The following is a 21,184-nucleotide window of genomic DNA, read 5'->3' as shown; positions in this document are numbered from 1 at the left end:
GCCACAAGAAAGAACACACTTTGTTTTAAAAGCTACCAGAAAAAAGCAAGTTACTATTTTCTCTCTGAAACCCATTCTGTTGTGTGAGCCTCATTCTTCTTTCCTTCTTTGCCATAACCCTCTATACCTCCATAATCGTTCTACCCACAGCAGTATCAATGACTCTTTCTTAACAACTAATTTTATTCCTTTTTTCAAAAGAATTATTTATTTAACTTTATTTATTCATTTATTTTAATTTGATGAGAGAAAGACAGAGAGAAAAATGAGAAAGCAAGTCACCAGGTCTGGGGACCTGAACCGTGGTTAGCCAAGTGGGAATGCCCAGAGCCTTAGCCACCATGCCACCTGCTGGTCCCCAAAACACTAATTTTAATTCATTTAACTTCTCCTTACTAATTTCCTTACTAATTTCACTATCTATAAATATGAAATAATAGCATTTGCCTATCCACAGGACAATTGTTAAGAGGTTTAAATGAGATGTTATATAGCAGACCTCCACATGGTGAAGCTGACCATAACTACACAATACTGGTATTAATACAGAAGCAATTGTTATTCCCAAATAATTGATAATCTAGTAATTTTACAATTAATCATGTAACAACCAATGACTTTGATTTTTTAAGAGTTTTTTTTGAGAGGTTTTTGCTATAGGGCGCGTGCACTCTTCAGACAGAGAGAGAAAGAGAGATAGAAAGCGAGAAATCACCCCCCAGGGGGGATGGTCACGCCGCAATCCCTTCTCCTCCATTCTCTTCTCGGGATCTTGGGCATGCATGCACACGTGCATGGAGAGAGTTTAAGCCACCGGGTCGAGGACGTGAATCGCAGTTGACTACGTTGGAGTCCAGCGACATAGCCATTATGCTAACAGCTGGTCCCTACAATCAAGGACTCTTAAGTCACCCCAAACTATCAGGGGACCTTGGGCAAGTTTTCAACATTGTTCTTACCCTCGCATTAGGAAACCTGGAATTGGAAATTCCATTCAACTACAGCACGTGCCAGTAACAGTAGCCCGTTTCTGTTACTCATTACCTGCTTCAGTCGTAGCAAGAAAAATGACCAGCAACACTCGTATAGTGTGCCAGACACATTCTAAACACCCAGGTGTAAATATTAAGTCGGTTAAAAATAGTTCTCATTATATACAGTTGGCATTCTACGTCACATCTACATTTTTTTCCCCTTCTGCGTCTGGTGCTTATGCTACCACCTTCAACTTACACACGAAATTGCTGCTGCTCTTCATCATCACACACACCTCATGCTTTGCTGAAGGGACGTTTAGTCTGACCGGAGCTGCTTTCCTGGACTACGACTGATAAACGTTTCAATTTAATCTCCAAAGTCAGAGGCCTTCGTCTGCAGTGTTCAGTGAACACCTGTGGAAGCGCACCGTGACTGGAAGCTTTCTACTCCCGACCGTGGGTGAGAAGGGGCAGCTCCAGCCTTGAGCGACCTCTGAGAAGCGCACATGGCAGCTGGACACCTGGTGGGTCACTTGTTTTTTTTTTTTACTACAATTTCTCAAATAAAGGCATAAAGACACCTGCTTAACAGATACTTTGTGTCTTGTGGTATGGACAGAAAAGTGGACCTCTAGGTGTGACCAATTAGAACAACTGCCACAGATGGCCAACCTGAGGGAGTCCCGAGAGGCTCCTGTTGAAACAACTGAGCTGCACGGGGTGACCCGGGAGAGGAGTCAGCCACAGAAGAAACCCACCAGCTATGTGTTGGGAAAAAGTAGCCCACAGTTCTCAATGCGTATAATTAACGTGACCAAATGGGGTGAACGTGACCATCCCCATCGCTGGGCTCCCTGGTTGCACACCCCCCACTGGCTGCATTTACCCCCTCTCATGAGTGTCTCCTGTTCTTTCCCTTCCCCTTGGAAACTGTTATTACTTATTTTCTTTTTACTAGCTATAAATATAAAAACGTGTGTGCGCACGTGTCCTTTGCTCACAGAACCATGTGCCCTAAGTCCCAACTCCATCTCCCCAACTCCCCAACAACCTATTAAACACTTACCGACAGCAATAACATGTAATTACCACCCATGACACTCTCTTCAGAAGACACAGTCAACACATGTTTTAAAAGAAATGTCACTGATGTCAGACCACAGCAACGACTTTGGGTTCTATGCCCTGAGGTCGGCTTTCAAGTGTGGACCACTCTGCCCTTTAGTAATGGGGACATCTAGATCTGGGGTGGCTGCAAGTTAGTGAATCATGAAAGGGGGAAAGATTAGGAACTCTTGAACTCTGCTGTCCCTGAACCTCACGGATCACGGTAAGATAAAGGTTGAGCCAGTTTTGCTCTTCATCCTGGAAAGGACCCCAACTCCATCTCCCCAACTCCCCAACTCCCCAACAAGCTCTTAAACACATAGTGATTAGCAGGCCGGCAGCAATAACATGTAATTACCACCCATGACACTCTCTTCAGAAGACACAGTCAACACATGTTTTAAAAGAAATGTCACTGATGTCAGACCACAGCAACGACTTTGGGTTCTATGCCCTGAGGTCGGCTTTCAAGTGTGGACCACTCTGCCCTTTAGTAATGGGGACATCTAGATCTGGGGTGGCTGCAAGTTAGTGAATCATGAAAGGGGGAAAGATTAGGAACTCTTGAACTCTGCTGTCCCTGAACCTCACGGATCACGGTAAGATAAAGGTTGAGCCAGTTTTGCTCTTCATCCTGGAAAGGACCCCAACCGCATTGCTGATCTATTAGAATTGTGCACAAGTACCCCGTTAGCTGGCCACCGCGTCTTTAGCCCAGTTAACTCCTGTCAGGGCCACAGCAATGGCCTCCGAGCTGGGCCTTCTGCTGCCTGATTGGTCCTGAATCATCTCTCTCGTCAGTGCTCAGCGCAAACACCAGCCATGGCTCTCCACTGCCCAGACCAGCTCTGGCGATCCACATGCAGGTACGGAGGCTCCCAGGCACGGTCCCCACCCCTGACACGCACGACGCCCCGCCTCCCTGACTCTGCGGGTGCAGGTACTCCAGCCTGCATGTCCTTTGCCGGTGCTGCCTGGCAACGTCCTGTCTACTCCCCCAAGGCTGGTCTCAAACACCATCTCTCCCCAGAGGTTTCTAATCTCAATCCCTCGACAAACTGAAGGGTCCTTGAGGAGAACACTCCATTTTTATTTACTTTTGTATTCTCCAGAGTGTCACGTACATCACAGGTGTGGAATAGCGAATCACTTCAGTTTGGGAAGTATATAATAGTTTGTTTTTTTCATAATAGAAATTTTAACCCCTATGAGTTATATAACACAATGAATTTAGGTTACACACACACACACACACACACACGGGCCATAAACTACCGAACAGTAACAGGGACAAACTATTGTATCACCAAAGCTTTAAGGAAAACCTGCCAATCTCAGGTGCTAATGAACTCCAGATAGAGAGGAACGTGAGGATGTTTTTCTTTTTCATTGCCAGAGGGTGTGTGTGCCTGCCAGAGAGAGACGAAGAGAGAGGAGAGGGAGAAGGCACCCTCCAGCGTGTGTTGGGGGGAGGGTCATGCTGCAATCCCCCTGCCTTTCTCTATCCGGTAGGGATTTGGGGCAAGCATGCACATGTGCCCGTGTGTATTTCAAGGCACTGGAGCTCGGACTGGAACCACAGTTGGCCATGTGGGATCCAGCTGCCTTTACCACTAGGCTACAGGGCAAGTCCAAAAGGACATTTCCCATTGAAGGCCTGAGACACCTGACCTCCCTTCCTAAACCAGAGATCCTCTTTAAGCCTCTTATGTGAACGCACCAAGAAAACCTCAACCAGGAGCTAAGTTCTCCTAAACCCTGAGCACTTTTTTTTTTTTTTTGGAGAGGTTTTTGCTATAGGGCGCGTGCGCTCGCCAGACAGACAGAGAGAGACAGAGAGAGGCAGAAAGCACGAAATCACACCCCCCGGGGGGGGGTGGCCACGCTGCAATCCCTTCTCCTCCATTCTCCTCTTGGGATCTTGGGCACGCACGCACACGCGCCCGGCGTGAGTTTAAGCCACGGGGTCCGGGACTCGAACTGCGGTTGACTACGTGGGAGTCCAGCGACATAGCCATTACGCTAACTGCTGGTCCCACCCTGAGCACTTCTGATAGATCCGAGCCACGGAGCACTAATGCCTCCTTTTACAGAGGAGTAGGAGAAACGCAGGGTGAAGTCCCTCCTCAGGGACTGCTGGGCAATGGCCACATGCCATCAGCAGCCACAGGAGGATCGCAGATGCGGGGAAGCTGGAGCGGCCTGCACTGAGTGGACAGGGCACGGGCGTGACGACCCGTGAACCATGCTGGGGGCACAAGGGGATTGCGGTGCTCTGCTCAGCATTTAACACTCCGCGAGTGGGCGGGAGAGCTTACCATTGATAAGGTATGGATGATTGCAGCACTTTCGTAACTCCATCATAGTGTTTAAAAGGTTAGGTACATTAGCTTGTCCGCCACCTTTGGAAAGAAATGTAAAATTCTTCTCAAGGATGGCTCGGTAATATTTCTTCTGAATGTTTGTTAGCTCAACTTCAATAATAGTTTCTTCTTTGGGGGCCAAGTTCTTTTCTACATCCTCTTTGAGACGTCTCAACATCATTGGCTTTAGAATAGCCTGAAGTTTTTGCACCTAAAAAAGGACCTTAAGTAAATACTGGTATCATGACTCGTATGCATGTTAAAACATATTCTAGCATGAAAAATCAGGGTTATCATGTTCATTTACCACCCACTCTTATCTTCCAAAGCCCAGCAAGGGATGAAGGAGCTAACTGCTCGGCTCTCATGGGAGAGGTGCAGGGAGGCGGAGTGATTCTCCGTCAAATGGACCACCGCATCTACCTGGGCGCCCTAAGAAGCCAGAAGCCTTCAAAAATATGCAGCAGAAAAGAAAAAAAAAAAAAGGAATTTATTCATTTAGCTCCTGTCCACTTGTCCTCAATTACAGGGACGAGAAGGACGAGGGCAAAGGTAATGTCATGGGAGTGCTATGTTTCTCTTCTCTGCCTTCCTAGAAAGGGTGAAAGAGAGAGGGAGTGGGCCAGCAGGCACCTAGTCCTGCACCAGCGACCGAGTGAGAAGGTCACTCCCTGGGGCTCTTTTCTGCTGACTGGCAACAGGACGTAGCACATCATGTAGTTTTTAGAAAAGCAAAACAAAACACAATTCAGACAGTGAGCGGATTTAGCCAGTGAGCTGGGGGGAGCCACATAAAGGGAAAGATCTCAAGCCTATCTCCATGTTTATTTTAAATGTGGCATACAAAACATAACAATGAATGCCTACATTACCTTTACGATGTGTATAATAAACCGCTTTGGTTTTCAAGTTACAAGGTGCACGTACCCTTCAGACAGAGACAGGGCAGGGCGGGCAGTGCGGTGTACTAAGAAATCACCCCTCCGGGGGGATGGCCACACTGCAATCTCCTCTTCCAGTCTCCTCTTGTGACTTAGGATACGCACACCACGGGGGCATGATTTTCAAGCTGCAGGGTCTAAGACCTGAACCATACAGTCGGCCATGTGGGATCCAGACCCTTAGCCTCCATGGCACCGGCTGGCTCAGTGACCAACTGCTATCACACACCACGCCTCATTTATTTCCCACAGGAATTCCGTGAGGGTAGTTGTGACCCATGTTTGTAAGATAAAAATACGTAGGCCCAAAGAAGGAAGCAACGTGGCCTAGCGTGCAGGGTTTAGAAACGAGGGCAGGACCTCGGAGCTCTAGCAGGCATCAGCCCTACCAACTTCGGTGGCTTCTGACACCAGCCGGGAAGTGCACAGAGCGAAACCGCCATCTCTGAAAATTACAGCAACAGGCATGGAACCTCCCTGTAAATCTCAGCAGCCCTTCCTGAGGGCAGACGGGTGAATAAACAAGCCGGGAGACCTTCCTAATGGGGGCGAGGAAAGTCCTAGGAAAGGAGCTAGTGACCCTCCGAGGTGGGCAGAACCGGGATCGAATTCACGTGTAAAAATACTCAGATGCTGATCCTCATCTTTCGGGGGTTAATCTCCCATCTTACGACTAAAACATCGTCAGTGGTGATAGGTACCTGCTCTTCCGTTTTCAGATCACCAAATTCTTGCATAAAGGTGGTTTCGGAAGGGAAGCGACTCGGTTCCAGGAAGTGAAGCAGGCTGAAGAGCTCTTCCACGGTGTTCTGGAGCGGGGTCCCCGTCAGCAGCACTTTGTGTTCCTAGGTAACCAAGGACAGCGGTTGGCCAGACTGTAACAAGGACGGCTCCGAACACCAAGGCCTCTCTCTGGAGGCCCCTCGTCTACGTCTGCTCGTCAATGCCTCTTCCACACCCACCCCATGCAGAGAGAGGAACCAAGATCTAGAGAGAACACGGCTCCTGCACAGAAAAATAAATCCGTGCAGGGTCCTCCCGGAACTCTGCAGACTCCTCACATGCCATTTACTTTCTCCCTGGGGTTATCTGGTCTGGATTTTAGTACCGTAACTTGCTTTCCTTTTTTTTTTTTTTTTTAAATGTGTTATGATTTTTTTTAATTTGCTATAGTCACCAGACACGTGCGCGTGCACACACACACACACAGAGAGAGAGAGAGAGAGAGAAAGTGAGAAAGCAAGTCGGCAGGTCCAGGATTCGAACCGCAGTCAACCATGTGGAAGTCCAGTGCCTTAACGACAATACTACCTGCCAGCCCCAGTACCAGAACTTTCTAAGTCTCCTACGTCTCAAGGTCTTTCCCCACCTCAGTTAAGTTTTTTTCCCTAAAATCCCTAGACTCAGATGAAGCTTACTGCTTCTTTCTGTTCTCTACATCAACGGGGCTCTCATCTCTCCATCTGCTTCCTGTGTGACTCACTTCAGAGACAAAAGAAGTTCTTCTGCAGGCAACAGCATATGAAAAACTATTTTGTTCTGCAAAAATTTCCCACTAGCAAAGAGGTCAGCTTAGTTTTAAATACCACAATCACTTAAAAAAAAAATCAGATGCTATGTTGAACTTTTCTCTTTGAACCAGCTTAGGTATTTAGTTAATTCTTCCTGTTTACAAGTTCTTTCTCCAGCTTTCCACGTGAAGTTACACCCTGTCCTTCTGTCCCTACAACTGCAACACAGAGGGGCTGACTTACAATGGCCCACTAAACAAAAGTGAGTTTATTCATCTTAAGGGTCCTATTATTTCCTCCTCTACTTGGCCGTTGGTGTATACAGTTAAGAAACAGTTTTAGAAAGTGATTATTCCCTCTCGTAGTTTCTGACTTAACTTGGAATCTGACAAGATTTAGCTGCCATGCAGAGTACCAGCTCTGCACACACCACGTGAATGATGCAAGAACATGGTCATTTTCTTATTATCTACAAAGTCCTATCTGTCTTTGAAAGAGAGGTGAAGTGTCTAATACCCTTTTATTCTTTTCTCCCCCACCTTTTAAAGTTCATTTAATTCTTTGATGGGAAAAAGACCGAGTCAGAGAGAGAGACATGAACATCGACAGGGCCTCATGCCACGATGCCCGCAGTTGACCACAGGCGCACACACCCAGTGTGTACAGGTTAGCCGGGAGCTATGCCTGCAGCTTCCACGTGGGCCCAGAATGCTCTAGCAGCACCTGTCTGCTGCAGTAAGCCAGGCCTTTCTCTTCCCCTGGAAGCGAGGTTTCCGACCGAGGAAGACACATCATACCCCGCCATCATCTTCTCAAATTTATAAAGAGCAGGCAGTTGCAAATCAATTTAAGGTTTTCTAATATAAGAGGTCTTCAAAAAGTTTGTGGGGGGAAAAAAGCAGGAAGTAAAGTACAAGTTTATTTTGGTGCAAATTTTGCAATCATGCATAATTTCTCATAATATACACTTTTTGCGAACTTTTTGGAGACCCTATCTTCATCTATAACCATGGGCAGTGGGGGGCGGGGGAGGGAGGGGCAACACAAGCCACCATTTCTGACACGCCCGAGTTCGGATTTACTTTATCCAGGCATTGGTGAAGTAGCAGCACAGATTCTGGCAAGGTTTCTCTGGTAGGAGAGCCGAACTGCACTGTACTGATCTCCTCCTCTCTTCATATACTTTATTACCGAGCTAAATACAGTCCTGAATATCTCCTCTAAAGTGTTAGAGGTCTTTGTAACTTAATGTTTTCAAAATACACCTATTTGAAAAAAAAGAAAATTCCACTTTCCAGCTGCTGCCTTTCAATGGTTATTTAGAATGGCCAGTTTTACCAACGGCAAGCATGGTCGTGTACGAGCCGTGAAATAAAGCAGGTTTCAATCTGAAAGTAATATCAAAGTGCACATGTGATTAATCCCTGCGGCATCATGGACGTCACGGAAGAGACTCCGGCCACCGAGTCATCGTGCCCAAGCTCGACTAAGCCAGCAGATACGCTTCTGCCTTGGAAATGTTACCATTCTTTTCAGCTCTGAGGGAGTGATGTTCATTTCATTTCAATTCAGCAGACTTTCATTTGCATGGGGCCTCCTGACAATGAAGGATGAGATAACAGAATCAATGAAGAACTATTGCAGCCTCCACATTCCCTCCTCCTCGACCAGGGACAAGGAGACAGCATGGCTGTCTGGGAGCTCTTGGGGGACTGTGAAGACAGTCACTGCCCTTCAACAAATCAACACTGCTTTTGCATCTGGAGAACTACGGCACTCACTGGTCTTCCTTTCCTGAGAAAACACTTGGGGAGACTATCAAGCGCACCTCCATCACACTTCAGTCTAGAGGAGGAAATCACAGTTCCTGACACCCTACACTTTGGTTGGATAGTTACTGTGGACTTTTTTTGACTGTGACCTATTACAGGAAAGAAGAATAGAAAGTGGCCAAGCGTAGTTCTCATGATGTTTAAGTGAAGACTTCAAGACCAGGCAACAAGCTGCTCAGAACGAGACACGTACAATTACTTTCTGATTTTTCAACAATGACTTATATAACCCCTTCATCACTAGGGTCTTTTTTTTTGGGGGGGGGAGAGATTTTCACTATAGGGCGCATGCGCTCGCCAGACAGACAGAGAGAGACACAGAGACAGAAAGCGAGAAATCACCCTCCATGGGGGATGGTCACGCCACAATCCCTTCTCCTCCATTCTCCTCTCGGGATCTTGGGCATGCATGCACACACGCCCGGCGTGAGTTTTAAGCCACCGGGTCTGGGACGCGAACCACAGTCGACTACGTGGGAGTCCAGCGACATAGCCATTACGCTAACTGCTGGTTCCCATCACTGGGGTCTTGAAAACAGATCTCCTGAGATAAAGATTCTTGATCATCAAGAAAATAAGTATTTTGTCATCTGCTAATCAGAGCTTCCCAGCTGGTAAGTCAAGGATGAGCTGCAGGTAAGGTCATGTCCCTGGGGAACAGGCAAAGCTGCAAAGTCAGGACCCCCAGGACTGGCCTCTCGTGGCAACGAGCACCTTCCCTGTTTACCCAGCTGTGCGTACAAATACTGTCGTTTTCCATGTGTGCCACTATATTAAAGAGTCTAGAGAACACTGAAATATGTAACAGAAAAATTATGTATTGGAGCTTAGATTCTAATCCATTAATGAAACATTGTTACAAATAATAGAAAATTCCTTGAAGTGTGCTAATGACAATTAGATTGTTTGATGTTGACAGAGTTGAACTAATTTGTACTTAACCAATGAAGGACTGTTTTGTAGGAAGAACCCACTATCTGGGAACACATGAACTAATGAAAGAACACGTACGTCGCAGGTAAACGCAGTCAGGTGGCGGTTTACGCCCCCAGGAAATGGTGCTGTAACTGTTTCTGGGTGGATCGCTGTGGGGGCAGAGCCTTCGCAGATGAATTCAGGGATATCGTGAGTTTGGGCATTTACCAGCAAACACGGATGGGTGTCATGGCAACGCTACGGTGTCGTCTGGAGACACGCACCACAGCCATGGGTTCAAGACTCACCACTGTTTCTAGGCGCTTTCAGCTGTTTTATAAATTGGCCACCAACAATAGTAAACCACTTTGAGAAAGGTTTTAGGATAGTTTTAATAATAATTTATTAGGGAGAAAGTGGAAATTCCATCCTAAACAGGATAATTCAGTTAAAGACGTTTTCCTGTGAACAAAACTAGATTCTGTTTTCAATTAAAAGGCTAATACAATCCCCTTAAGAATTGGCAATTATGAAGTTTAAAAGGAATCCTTTCAGTACTGCTGGGCCATAGTACAAAACCTACAGCCACGGACATGCAACGGTGCTTCCACGCCAGCCACGGCGGCGCAGCAGTGACAACGTTCTGTGAAGCTGCAGTCCCAAGGGAAGGTCTCAGATTTGCGACCCAAGGTCCCCAACACACCCTGGGTGTGGTGTGCCCGGGACTGTGGCAGGCTAAGGCTGGGGAATGATGGTGTGAAGACCCTTCTGAGGATGGCTGCCTGTCCGTCTCTTCCTCTCTCTCAGAAAAGAAACAATCTTAAAAAAAAAAGAATAGCCTTCCCATCTCAATCTCTCAGTTAACAAAACTCCTAAATGATCAACTAAAGGAATGTAGAAGATCTGTGTTTTTTGGAAACTCACCTAATTGTTGAAGCCACGTTAAATGACAAAACCTGCTTTCAGGAAACAAATGACCATAAACACCTTATAAACTACGGAGTGAAAAAAAAAGCCTGTGGAAACTGAGGTCATGTAACAATTTCCACTAAGAAATCACATGCCCAGCACTATGCAACAGAAAGCCACATCTATTCCTACGTTATTCCTCAATACTCCTACCAAAAACCCCCAGAAACCCAAATCCGGACCATCTAATCATGATACCCTTACTATCTCCTCGAAACCTGGCACAGTATGGGAGAGGTGCACGTACAACTCCAGATCAACCCAGAGGTCTGGTAATGCCCTGAGTTTCAGGGTGTCTGTTGGAACGCACCCCCTCGCAGACATCTGCCCCCTTACTGAGACACCGCCTCTACCGGTCCTACCAGCAGAATCTATGAATCCTGGAACATCACTGGGTCACCATCACGGGAGTAAGGCTTGGTGGAACAGCTAACGAAGGGGCAATATTTCTGAGTAAAAAGTAAATCCAGTAGGTGAAACTCACTTCGGTAAACGGATCATGAATATACTTTGCTATGATACAACTGTTTAAACATACCAGCAAAATGATCTACAAAAAAAACAGAAGGCTAGAGCAACTTCTGAGTAACTGAACATCACACCCTCGGCCGGGCTGTGCAAACACCCTTCACGGCCCTGGTAGAATTCAGCCAAGGCAGAACCGGTTTCACTCTGGCGCAGTGCGGGGGTAGGGGGTGGTGGTGGTCACTGACCAGGTCCATCATCTTGAGCCCCTCCAGCAGCTTGCAGTTCCTGTTCTTCAGCCTGTGGGCTTCATCGATGACCACGCAGCGCCACGGGATGTTCCGCAGCTCGGGACAGTCGGTCAGAATCATCTCAAACGTAGTGATGATGGCGTGGAACTTATACGACCCCTTTATCACGCGACCCTACAGGAATGAGCCCGAGTTACCACTCAGCAATGAAGATGACAGTATTGACTGAGGACAAAGATACTGAGTACAATGCACAGATCTACCCCTCTGCAAACCTCTTCATTTCAGGGACGGCACATCCTGTTTTCAACTTAGTTTGGAGATTTTAAGTGGCTAGGCAGAATTTTAAAATCTTTTCTTTTCAGATGAAATTAGAAAAAGATTGATCAAATGTGGCAGCATCACTTAAGTGGACACAGTCTGGTCACACCCATAAATGCCAAAAGGTAAACGGTCACAGGACTTATGTGCGAAGCTAGCTTTTTAACTTTTAAAAAATTTCTTTTATTTTTGGGGACCAGCAGTTGGCATAATGGCTATGGTGCTGGACTCCAATATAATTGACCATGGTTTGAGCCCCTGACCCAGTGGCTTAAACTCACACCGGGCACATGTGCGTGCATGCCCAAGATCCAGAGAGGAGAGTGGAGGAGAAGGGATTGCAGCATGGCCATCCCCCTGGAGGGGGTGATTCCTCGCTTTCTGTCTCTGTCTTTCTGGCAAGCACATGTGCCCTATAGTAAAAACCTCTCCAAACAAACAAAAAATTTTTACTTTTTTCTTTGCTTCTGTAACATACTTTCAACACTACTTCTAAGATGCTAAAATGAAAAAGAATTCACTTAGAGAACCTGTCTTTTTCCAAATCTAAAGATAGAAATGAACATACATTTCAGTATTTAGTCTCCTTTAATTGTTTAACTGTAGGTCAGATTTCACATTTAAAATAAACATGCATTAAAATTCATTTGATTGCCAGTTACAGAAATCCCATCTGTTACCTACAGCTTAAAACTGTTTTAGTGGAGCCAGCAGGTGGTATGGGAGTTAAGGGCACTGGACTCCCACATGGTCAACCACGGTTCAAGTCCTGGACCTGGCAGCTTGCTTTCTCGCTCTCTCGCTCTCTCTCTCTCTCCCTCTCCCCTCTCCCTTCCTGGTCAAATTAAAATAAATAAACAAAACCAAAAATAAATAAAGTTAAATAAAAAGTAATTCTTTTAAAAAACTGTTTTAGCACATATTTTTCTTTAATGCATCATTTATAATGCTTTACTGTCCATATTCAATAATTACATATAGATGTACGAAAAAAAAAAAAAAAGCAACTACTACTAAGAGCCAAAGTATAAATTTCTCCCTTTGGATGTATTTCATTCAATGTGTCATATATTTCAAGGACTTCATATGCGTAATATGTTTCACTTCAATTATAGTATAATAAAATATTTGTTCTATTCACATATATTATCACCATTTTTTGTTTAGTTTTCTCTTTGGCTTGCAAAGTAAGGCCAACTAACATATAAATACATGACATAAATTTGAGTGGTCATCCAAGGTAAAAAAAAGTCATCCCTTCTCATCTAAAAACCAGAATAAACAAGTCTATACAATAAAGAGCTATATTCTCAGATACGGAAAGACCATACAAATATAAATTGCATATGAAATCCATCCCTTTAGCAAAATCTAGATCTTCCTTCGAAGTCACTGAGTCTTTTCATTTTCAGCCCTTTAAAACACACACAAGTAGCACACGAAATGCAACTGGCAAAGTTGTACCTGGGGATCTTTGAAGTACATTTCATACAACTGAATGGTCCGACGACTAGCTTGACTCCCATGATACACAACCACGTTCAACTCCGTCCAGGTTCGGAATTCCCTTTCCCAGTTGGGGATTGTGGACAATGGGGCAATCACTAAAAAAGGGCCATGGATTCCTTTCAAATATATCTCATAGAGAAATGTAATGGACTGGATAGTTTTTCCCAAACCCATTTCATCTGCTAAAATGCAGTTTCGCCTATCGGAAGGAGGGAAAAAAAAAAGGAAAGTTTAGTGAGCCTAGCTAATGAGGCACTGTTGGCTTTTCACAAAATGTGTACTATTCTACTCACGGTGCACACCCACAGGGCTTTACATGTTCTACAGATTCAGTAAGACACATTTTCAAACAACATTTTCTACATGCATCTATCGTATTAAGCATATTTCCAATGCTTGCTTTTTAGAGAAATTCTTAAAAGAATTGAAATTTTATTTAAGCTTTTTCAAATGACCATTTTCAATAACTACAAAGGAAAGTGCGATAGACATTTTTTGAAGTAAAGGAAAACACGTTTTACGTACATGTTGTACCAATTGAAAAGTAGCCAGTTTACTCCCTCCAACTGGTATTCCCTGAGTTTGTTATTGTTTTTATACTCCCTGGAACTCTCCGATTTCTTCCAATCATCAGCGGGAGGTCGCTCCTGTTTCAAATATAGTAAATCTCATTAGTGGTTTTTTAAAGACCACACCACTACGCTATTTTCAAATTAACTCCCCTACCACGAGCCAGTCCTCACCACACGCTCTGTTTCCGGCTCCCTGGACATCAGTTTCTCGAACTCTTCGATCTTGGCTTGATCGATGTCCCGCCTCCGCTCCCAGGTGCTGTCTTCGTAAGGAAGCGAGCACCACTTCACCAGATAGTGAGTCACAGGCTGGGCCAGGTTTAAACGAATTAGAAATGGCTTCATTCGGCCCAAAACACACACAAACACACACACACACACACACACACACACACACATATATTTTTTCCGATCTATTAAGGAATACAGGTGCTCTGCCTCATTCGTCAATAACCATTACCCCAGCATTGCTAAGAGTGAATTGGCAGGAAATTTTAAAACTATGGCCACTAAACTAATATGTCTAGCTCTCCAGTCTAAACTGGAAACAGGATTATTGGGTATTATCAGAACAAATAAACTTTTTCTCTAAATCGCTGGTAAGCAATGTTTAAAAACAAAACTGTATAAAGAAACAGCTAATAAAGTTGAATTTGTATTTTATTCTTCTCTGTGCAAATCGTCTATTAAGTATCTGGTTCAGGCTTACATAATGGGAAATTATCTTGGCATATTTACATGTTTCTATAATTAGCTAATTTCTTAAAGTATGAGGACAGACTTAAATTAATTAGGCTCTCTGCCCTTTCCTTAAAGAGAGACTTTGTTTAGGGGCCAGCAGGTGGCATGATGGTTAAAGTGCTAGACTCCCACATGGCTGCCTATGGTTTGAGTCCCAGACCCAGCAGCTTGAAAATCATGCTGGGCACATGTGTATGTGTACCCAAAATCCCTAGAGGAGAATGGAGAAGGGATTTTGGTGTGGCCATTCCCCCTCAGCGGTGATTTCTCTGTCTTTCTGGTGAGCATACACACCCTATAACAAAAAAAACTCTCTTTAAAAAATGTACTGTAGTTGACCTCTAGAAGACTGAAGGGCAGGGACTAGCAGTTAGCGTAATGGCTATGTCGCTGGACTCCCATGTAGTCGACTGCAGTTCAAGTCCCAGACCTGGTGACTTAAACTCACGCCAGGCACATATGTGTGCGTGACCAAGATCCCAAGGGGAGAATGGAAGAGAAGGGATTGCGGCGTGGCCATCCCCCCTGGCAGGTGATTTTTCGCTTTCTATCTCTCTGTCTCTCTGTTGAGCGCATGTGCCCTATAGCAAAAACCTCTCAAAAAAAAGACTGAAGGGCAAACTATTTGGGGTAATGCAGATCGACAGGAGTTTCCATGTCTTGTCTAGAGAACACTTGTTTTTTGTTTTTTGGGTTTTTTTTTTTTTTTACTATCATTTCAGGACCAAAGTATACTGATCTGGTTGTTGTGTGAGATATTTGCTATACTATGTAACTCTGCGATGAAAGGATTTTTTAAAAAGTACAACTAAGCAAAACTAGAAAAGTAAAGATCATGCTATCAACAGCGGTCTTTGAAACAGTTTGGAACAACTGGAGTTCTTTGCAGATTCTCTGTAGCCAAGCGAGATCAATCATGTAAAACTTAAGTTATGTGAAGACGCAGGAATGACAGGACCATGGTAGGTGGGTACATGGTCAGGGAGACACAGTGCTCCGGAGTCCCTGGGCGCGTCTTCATCCTTGCCTCTCTATCACGTCTTTTACGACCATGTAGGGTTTTGCAAAGCAACTTAAGAATGCCAAGACTGGGATCTCAGAAAGAGAAATATTTTCTATTATCCTCTGTGTACCACATTAAATGAAGTTCACTACCTTCAAGGATAGCCAATGCTGAATAACATTAAACTCTACTCTGCTACAAGAGTACTCACAACTATACAAGGGAATTGTGCCCAACGTGATAGATTTATACCAACATGGACAGAATTCTTTATTGATCGCATTCTGGAATTGTGCAAAATGTCAATGTATTTACTTCACAGTGGAAATTAAGTTTTTAAAGAAAGCTCTCAGACCAAACATAAAACATACTTAGCATTATTATTCACTAATAATAATTAATCAGTAAGTTTCAGTTCAATTTAGGCCAACTATGTCATGATCCAAAGCTCTGACCGGGACCAGGTGTAGGAGTCTACTGTCTTCCTGGTAAACACATATGAGCTGCCTAAATCACCACTTTGTAATACAAATAATCTCCTATTACCTCTCCCCGGTCATCTGTGCTACGTGCAAAGTCCATTATCCGGTCAACCTCCACATAATCTGGATTAAAAAGCTCATCCTCAATCTGCACCAAAGGGAAAAAAAAAAAAAGTTAAAATGTTATTTATTTCCTGAGAGGAAATGCTATTTCACTTTTCACCAGGCCATCCTATTTTTGATCGTAGCAATACAAAATTTATATTTGGCAGATTCTATTATATTAATTGAAATGCTACAATTTAGCAAAATCATTCCCCATGAGGAAACCAGACTTCTCAGACTTTGTTAACTGGGTCTTTTAATTACTGTGTGAAACCTTTTACTGTGAGAGAATGTTTAAGAATATTTTAAATGAAGTGTGAAATTACAATTCACTAATGAGCAATCCAAAAGGCTTATGGCGTGCGATGCATTTAGCATTCCTGAAACTACCGTCTGCAGTGAAGAATCAGAGCCTTACCCAGTGAATGCTACCAGAGTCTCGTAACTACTGGGGCTGTCTGATGTTTTATGGTATCGTTTACAGAATGTTATTCAAAAGCTAAAAACACTGAAACCAATAAATTTCATATTTTAGTGTGTACAGAGCTTATGCTGCTGGGTCGTCCGTGCCAACCAACATTAGCCTCTCATTCAGGGCATCGGTGCAGCCTCTAATCTAAGGGTTCTAATGATTGGTCTGTACTGAACTTCGTGAATTTGGGTAAAAGTATTAACAATAAAGAAATGAAGCCTAAATAATTTAGTCATTTAGCCATTTGGGAGGAGAATGAAGGAAAAGGGATGCGGCATGGCCAAAAGTAAAGTAATACTTCTTGTTTTTAAAGTTAGCTTACATAAAAGGGTCCACGGCGGCTCAAAGGAAATTAGAGAGAGTGCGCCAGACCTAAAAGCAGCTAGGGTCAGGTAAGATTTTTAGGTGTCAGTAAACAAATGGCACTTTATTATGTAACCTCATAGGGTAATTTATCAATAATGTAACTGTTAAAATGCTTTGCAAAAGATGTATCAGAAGTCGCATAAGCACTATTTGTATCCCTGAACTGCAGGTTGGAGAGCTCAGCTCTTTGGTCACAGTTTGCTCAAGAACAGACACTCTCTGGGCTGCAGTGCCCATTTCAAATGCCCAGTTTGGATGCTTTGAACTGTGAATTATGAAACAAAAGGCAGAAATACAAAACTGTGTTTCATGTGCCCCGGGCTTCTACACAGAGGTGATTAGTAAAGCGAGAGAGAGAGAGAAAAAATCCACCGAAATGTTCAGTTCATTTAAAATGTTAATATATGAATGCACTGGCTTTGTCAAGAGCTTCTGGATTTAGGTAAACAATGTGTATGTATTATTCATATACAGCACAAATACTAAAAAATGTTCCACACGCCAAGTTTTGATGGCACAACCTCTCTTTAAGACAACATGTGTCCTTTAACACTAACTTTCATATTTGGGGCTGAACTAAAATCCTTAACTTCTGCTACACGCTTCTTTACATGAGTACTCTACACTCATGCGTGTGACCAAGTTTCCAGTCTACGAGATCTTCTGCAGCAGACCTCTAAGGCAGCCTAACAGGAAACCAAGCAGGTAAAAGCCGCCATGACTGAACACCCCCAAGCAGTAGGAGCTATGGCCATCTGGGGATAAACACGGGTCTAAGCGTATACACGTGTAAGAGAAAGAGGAAGGGGATTGTCATCATCCTCGCTAACTCCCACTCAGGGTAGAACTTGAGACTGTCGGCTGCCAAGTTATCAGCCTTGGTACAGGCGACTCCACCGACAGACTCTGAGGGACAGGCTAGGTGGCTAGAGCCAGCCCCAATTCCCTGAAAAACATGTGGCTACAGGAAATGGAGTCCAAATAAATTTAATAAGCAAAAGCAGAATTGAGGGACAGGGAAACAGCTACAATTGCGCCTCCCCCACCTCCAGGCCTGCATGCAGAAAAGGTCCGCAGAACACGTGGTGTCTCTTTCTACTGTGAAGCTCAAGGATGTCACAAAATGTTACCTTTAGTTTCCTTAAGAAAGACACAAAAATAAAACCTCATAGGACTGTCCTTGAAACTGCCCTTTCAAAGAAAGAACCGTCCTGACGCTGTCTCACATGTAAGATCTGAGTCACATTCTAGTAACTCCAATCCGCTCAGCACAAAACGACCACGTTGTCAGAAAAGCTGAACTTCGGGGCAGCGCCGGGGCGCACGGGCGGGCTGCTGCCAGGAGCACCACCACGCGCTCCGGCCTCCTATACAGCCTGCAGCCTGCCCGCTGGGATCGCTGGGATCTGGGAGAGCAGATCCCCAGAGAACACAGACCTGTCACCCGAGTCTGACGATTTTATGACCTAAACGTGCTAAATGCTCTTCTGTCCCACCTGCCTCCTCCCCTCAAAGGGGCCGGAGTGCAAACTGGGTTGTTAAGCAGGTTAATATTTTGCATCCAACTTTATGCTTCTTTACGGTTTACACTGTTAACGCTTCTAGAAGAGGGAAACTAATAAAGCAGCAAGTTTTATCTTTTAGTCTTAAGGTTTTTCTTTTATCTGCTGGAGGCTGCAAGAGTAATCCAAATGGTGGTGGTCAAAGTCCAGAGACCCTGCAAGCGGCTCATGAAAGCATTTTTCAAATATGACTATGCGGCCGTGTGGGGGCAGGGCGGTGTGTGGCACTCCTGCGGCCGGCAGGCTGTCCTCCCTGCCCTGAGAACTGCGGCGTCTCCACAACTGATAGCCCAGGCAGAGGCATCACACGGCGTCTACACCACAGCCCAGTGTTCGTAACGTGAGCTCAGTGCATGTTCCAAGACCAGGCACTAAGTCGGGGCTAAAACACTTTCATATATGTCTCCAATGTAAGTTACAGTTCAGCTCTTAGAACTCAAACTTAACATTTCCTGAGGAGTTTTTAACCCACTACATCTCAATAAAACTTTGGCCGACTTGTTTTCGTTGTGTACTAACTGTACTTCCATTACGAGATGTTAATCATGCACTACCTCTATTTCCACATAATATCATAAAGACCAGTACCTTCTCCACTAAGCAACAGGAAGAATGAGAAATTTCCTGTTTACAAATATTTTAGCAATAACCAGTTACCAATAGGCAAGTAACACCACCAAATGAGGCAAACTACTTTTTTAAAATAGTTTACTGAGCTACAATAAAAAAAAAAAAAAAAAAAAACAACGAACACTTTAATAAAGTAAATACTTTAGAAAATTAAGCAGGCATCTCATACCTCTGAAAGGAATTTGTTCTGGCCCTGCTTTGCCTTAAATCTTTTAATCTTTTGCTGAATTCTCTTATCTTTTTCCAGGTCTTCTACGGATGCCCACTGGCAATGCAGGTAAGAGCTGAAAGAGTAAAACAGTGTCCTTAAAACATGTAGAAAGTAATTCATCTTTTATTATATACTTTTAATTATTAAAAAAAATCAACTAAACAATTAACCAAAATAACCTACTTATAATAACTTATACAGGCCGCTGAGGAACACTCAGTATCACCACAAATGTCTGAAATGGGAAGAGAAAACCAGTAACGTTGCCAACGCGTGCCTTCGTTCCTAAGCGTCTCGCGCTTACCTGCTTACTGCGTAGGAAATTTGGGGGGAAGTGGAGAGGTAAGACACTTGTGGGACACAGATAAGGTTTATTATCTGTTGATGAGGATGTGCATGGCGGCCTCGACTGGGCTGGACTGAGGTGTAAATCATGCTGGGTAAAGTCCCTTCACAATCTAAATGGTGTATAGTGATTTAATGTATGACTAATAATAAAAAATGTATAAATTAAAAAAAAAAAGAAAAAGAAAGTCCAAACAATCACAAAGAGGCTTAGTAACAAGCTGGTTTCTTCCTAAGTGAATGGATTACACTTCAGAGTAAAACAATTAGCACTACAGGGTGGCCTTAATTATGAATTTATGTTTGCAGCCTTTTATCGTTAATTGGGAAGTAAGAGGGTTTTATCAAGTTAAAAGAATCCAAATTTAAAACAGCAGTTTCTTTGGAGACAAGGGGTAGACCGTGCTCTTGATTCACACGAGGCCTGTCATGCGGGCCCCAAAGGTAAACCGAGCCTTGTCTTCCAGAGCAACCGCAGGAATTGCCACCCCGGCCCCCTGAGCACGGCCGACTCCCGCCAACTCCTCACGAGTGCTTGCTCTCCCAGCCCATGTTCTCCTCGGAGCTCTGAAATGAGATCCCGTCTTCCCCTGGGAAGTTTTCCTTCACTAATGCCTACACCTGTACCAGGTGAGAACACTCGCCCCTTCCCACTCATCAACCTCTTTTCTGAGCACGTGTGTCTCGTCCCTAAGCAACTTGAATACAGTCAGCCATTCCTGTTTCACCCTGAGGCTTCTGGGTACACAGCTTAAATTTATGACACCTTCGGCACTGTTTGTTTATTCATTATTCTTTTGTACTATCGTCCTCTCCCTACCCCCAACAGCCTCGACTGTCTCTTCATTCTCTTTCTGGTGATGACCTTGAAAATAAATGAGATATTTACATCTATACTTCTTTCAGTATCAAGATACTCTTAACTCTTGGGACCAGCAGTTAGTGTAATGGCTATGTCTCTGGACTCCCACGTAGTCGACCGCGGTTGAGTCCTGGACCCAGTGGCTTAAACTCACGCCGGGCGCGTGTGCATGCGTGCTCAAGATCCCAAGAGGATTATGGAGGAGAAGGGATTGTTGCATGGCCATCACCTCTGGGGGGTGATTTCTCACTTTCTGTCTCTCTGCCTCTCTCTGTCTTTCTGGCGAGCACACGTGCCCTATAGCAAAAACCTCTAAAAAAAATTAAAAACAAAGATACTATTAGCTCTTTATAAAATCTTTCAAAAACAATTAACTGTATGGAAAATGTTTGATATTAAATCCCATAGGCTGATACTTATGTAACATCTAATATGCATTTTTAAAACTATGACTAATTTAGCCCTTCTATAGTTGACTGAGAGCACAGGTGCCTTACATACACATGATCGGTATTAAGCCCCGCACAAAAACATAAGCAAAAAATAAATGAGACAAAAATGCATCACAATGTTAATACGACCATTTTATTTTCTACTTTCAAGTTGTATTTTCTAAATTTCCAGTAAGTGGCACATGCTACTGTCCCGTCAGGGCGCACACGTGGCCAGCAT

At 44.2% G+C, this 21,184-nt stretch overlaps 1 protein-coding gene across 1 annotated transcript in view; it reads right to left on the bottom strand.

Moving 5' to 3' along the window:
* Nucleotides 1-21,184, bottom strand: part of CHD7 (chromodomain helicase DNA binding protein 7) — a 165,631-nt gene that overhangs the window by 39,649 nt on the left and 104,798 nt on the right. The window contains 8 exon segments of the mRNA XM_027774295.1: nt 4,403-4,658; nt 6,090-6,233; nt 11,329-11,505; nt 13,117-13,360; nt 13,687-13,808; nt 13,905-14,042; nt 16,024-16,107; nt 19,264-19,378. Of these exon segments, the coding sequence (XP_027630096.1) occupies nt 4,403-4,658; nt 6,090-6,233; nt 11,329-11,505; nt 13,117-13,360; nt 13,687-13,808; nt 13,905-14,042; nt 16,024-16,107; nt 19,264-19,378 (1,280 nt within the window).

The sequence above is a fragment of the Tupaia chinensis genome, unplaced genomic scaffold, assembly GCF_000334495.1.
Source record: "Tupaia chinensis unplaced genomic scaffold, TupChi_1.0 Scaffold000421_1, whole genome shotgun sequence".
Classification (NCBI taxonomy): Eukaryota; Metazoa; Chordata; class Mammalia; order Scandentia; family Tupaiidae; genus Tupaia; species Tupaia belangeri.
The sequence above is the reverse complement of the archived record's forward strand: the minus strand, read 5'-3'. Positions and strand labels throughout refer to the sequence as shown.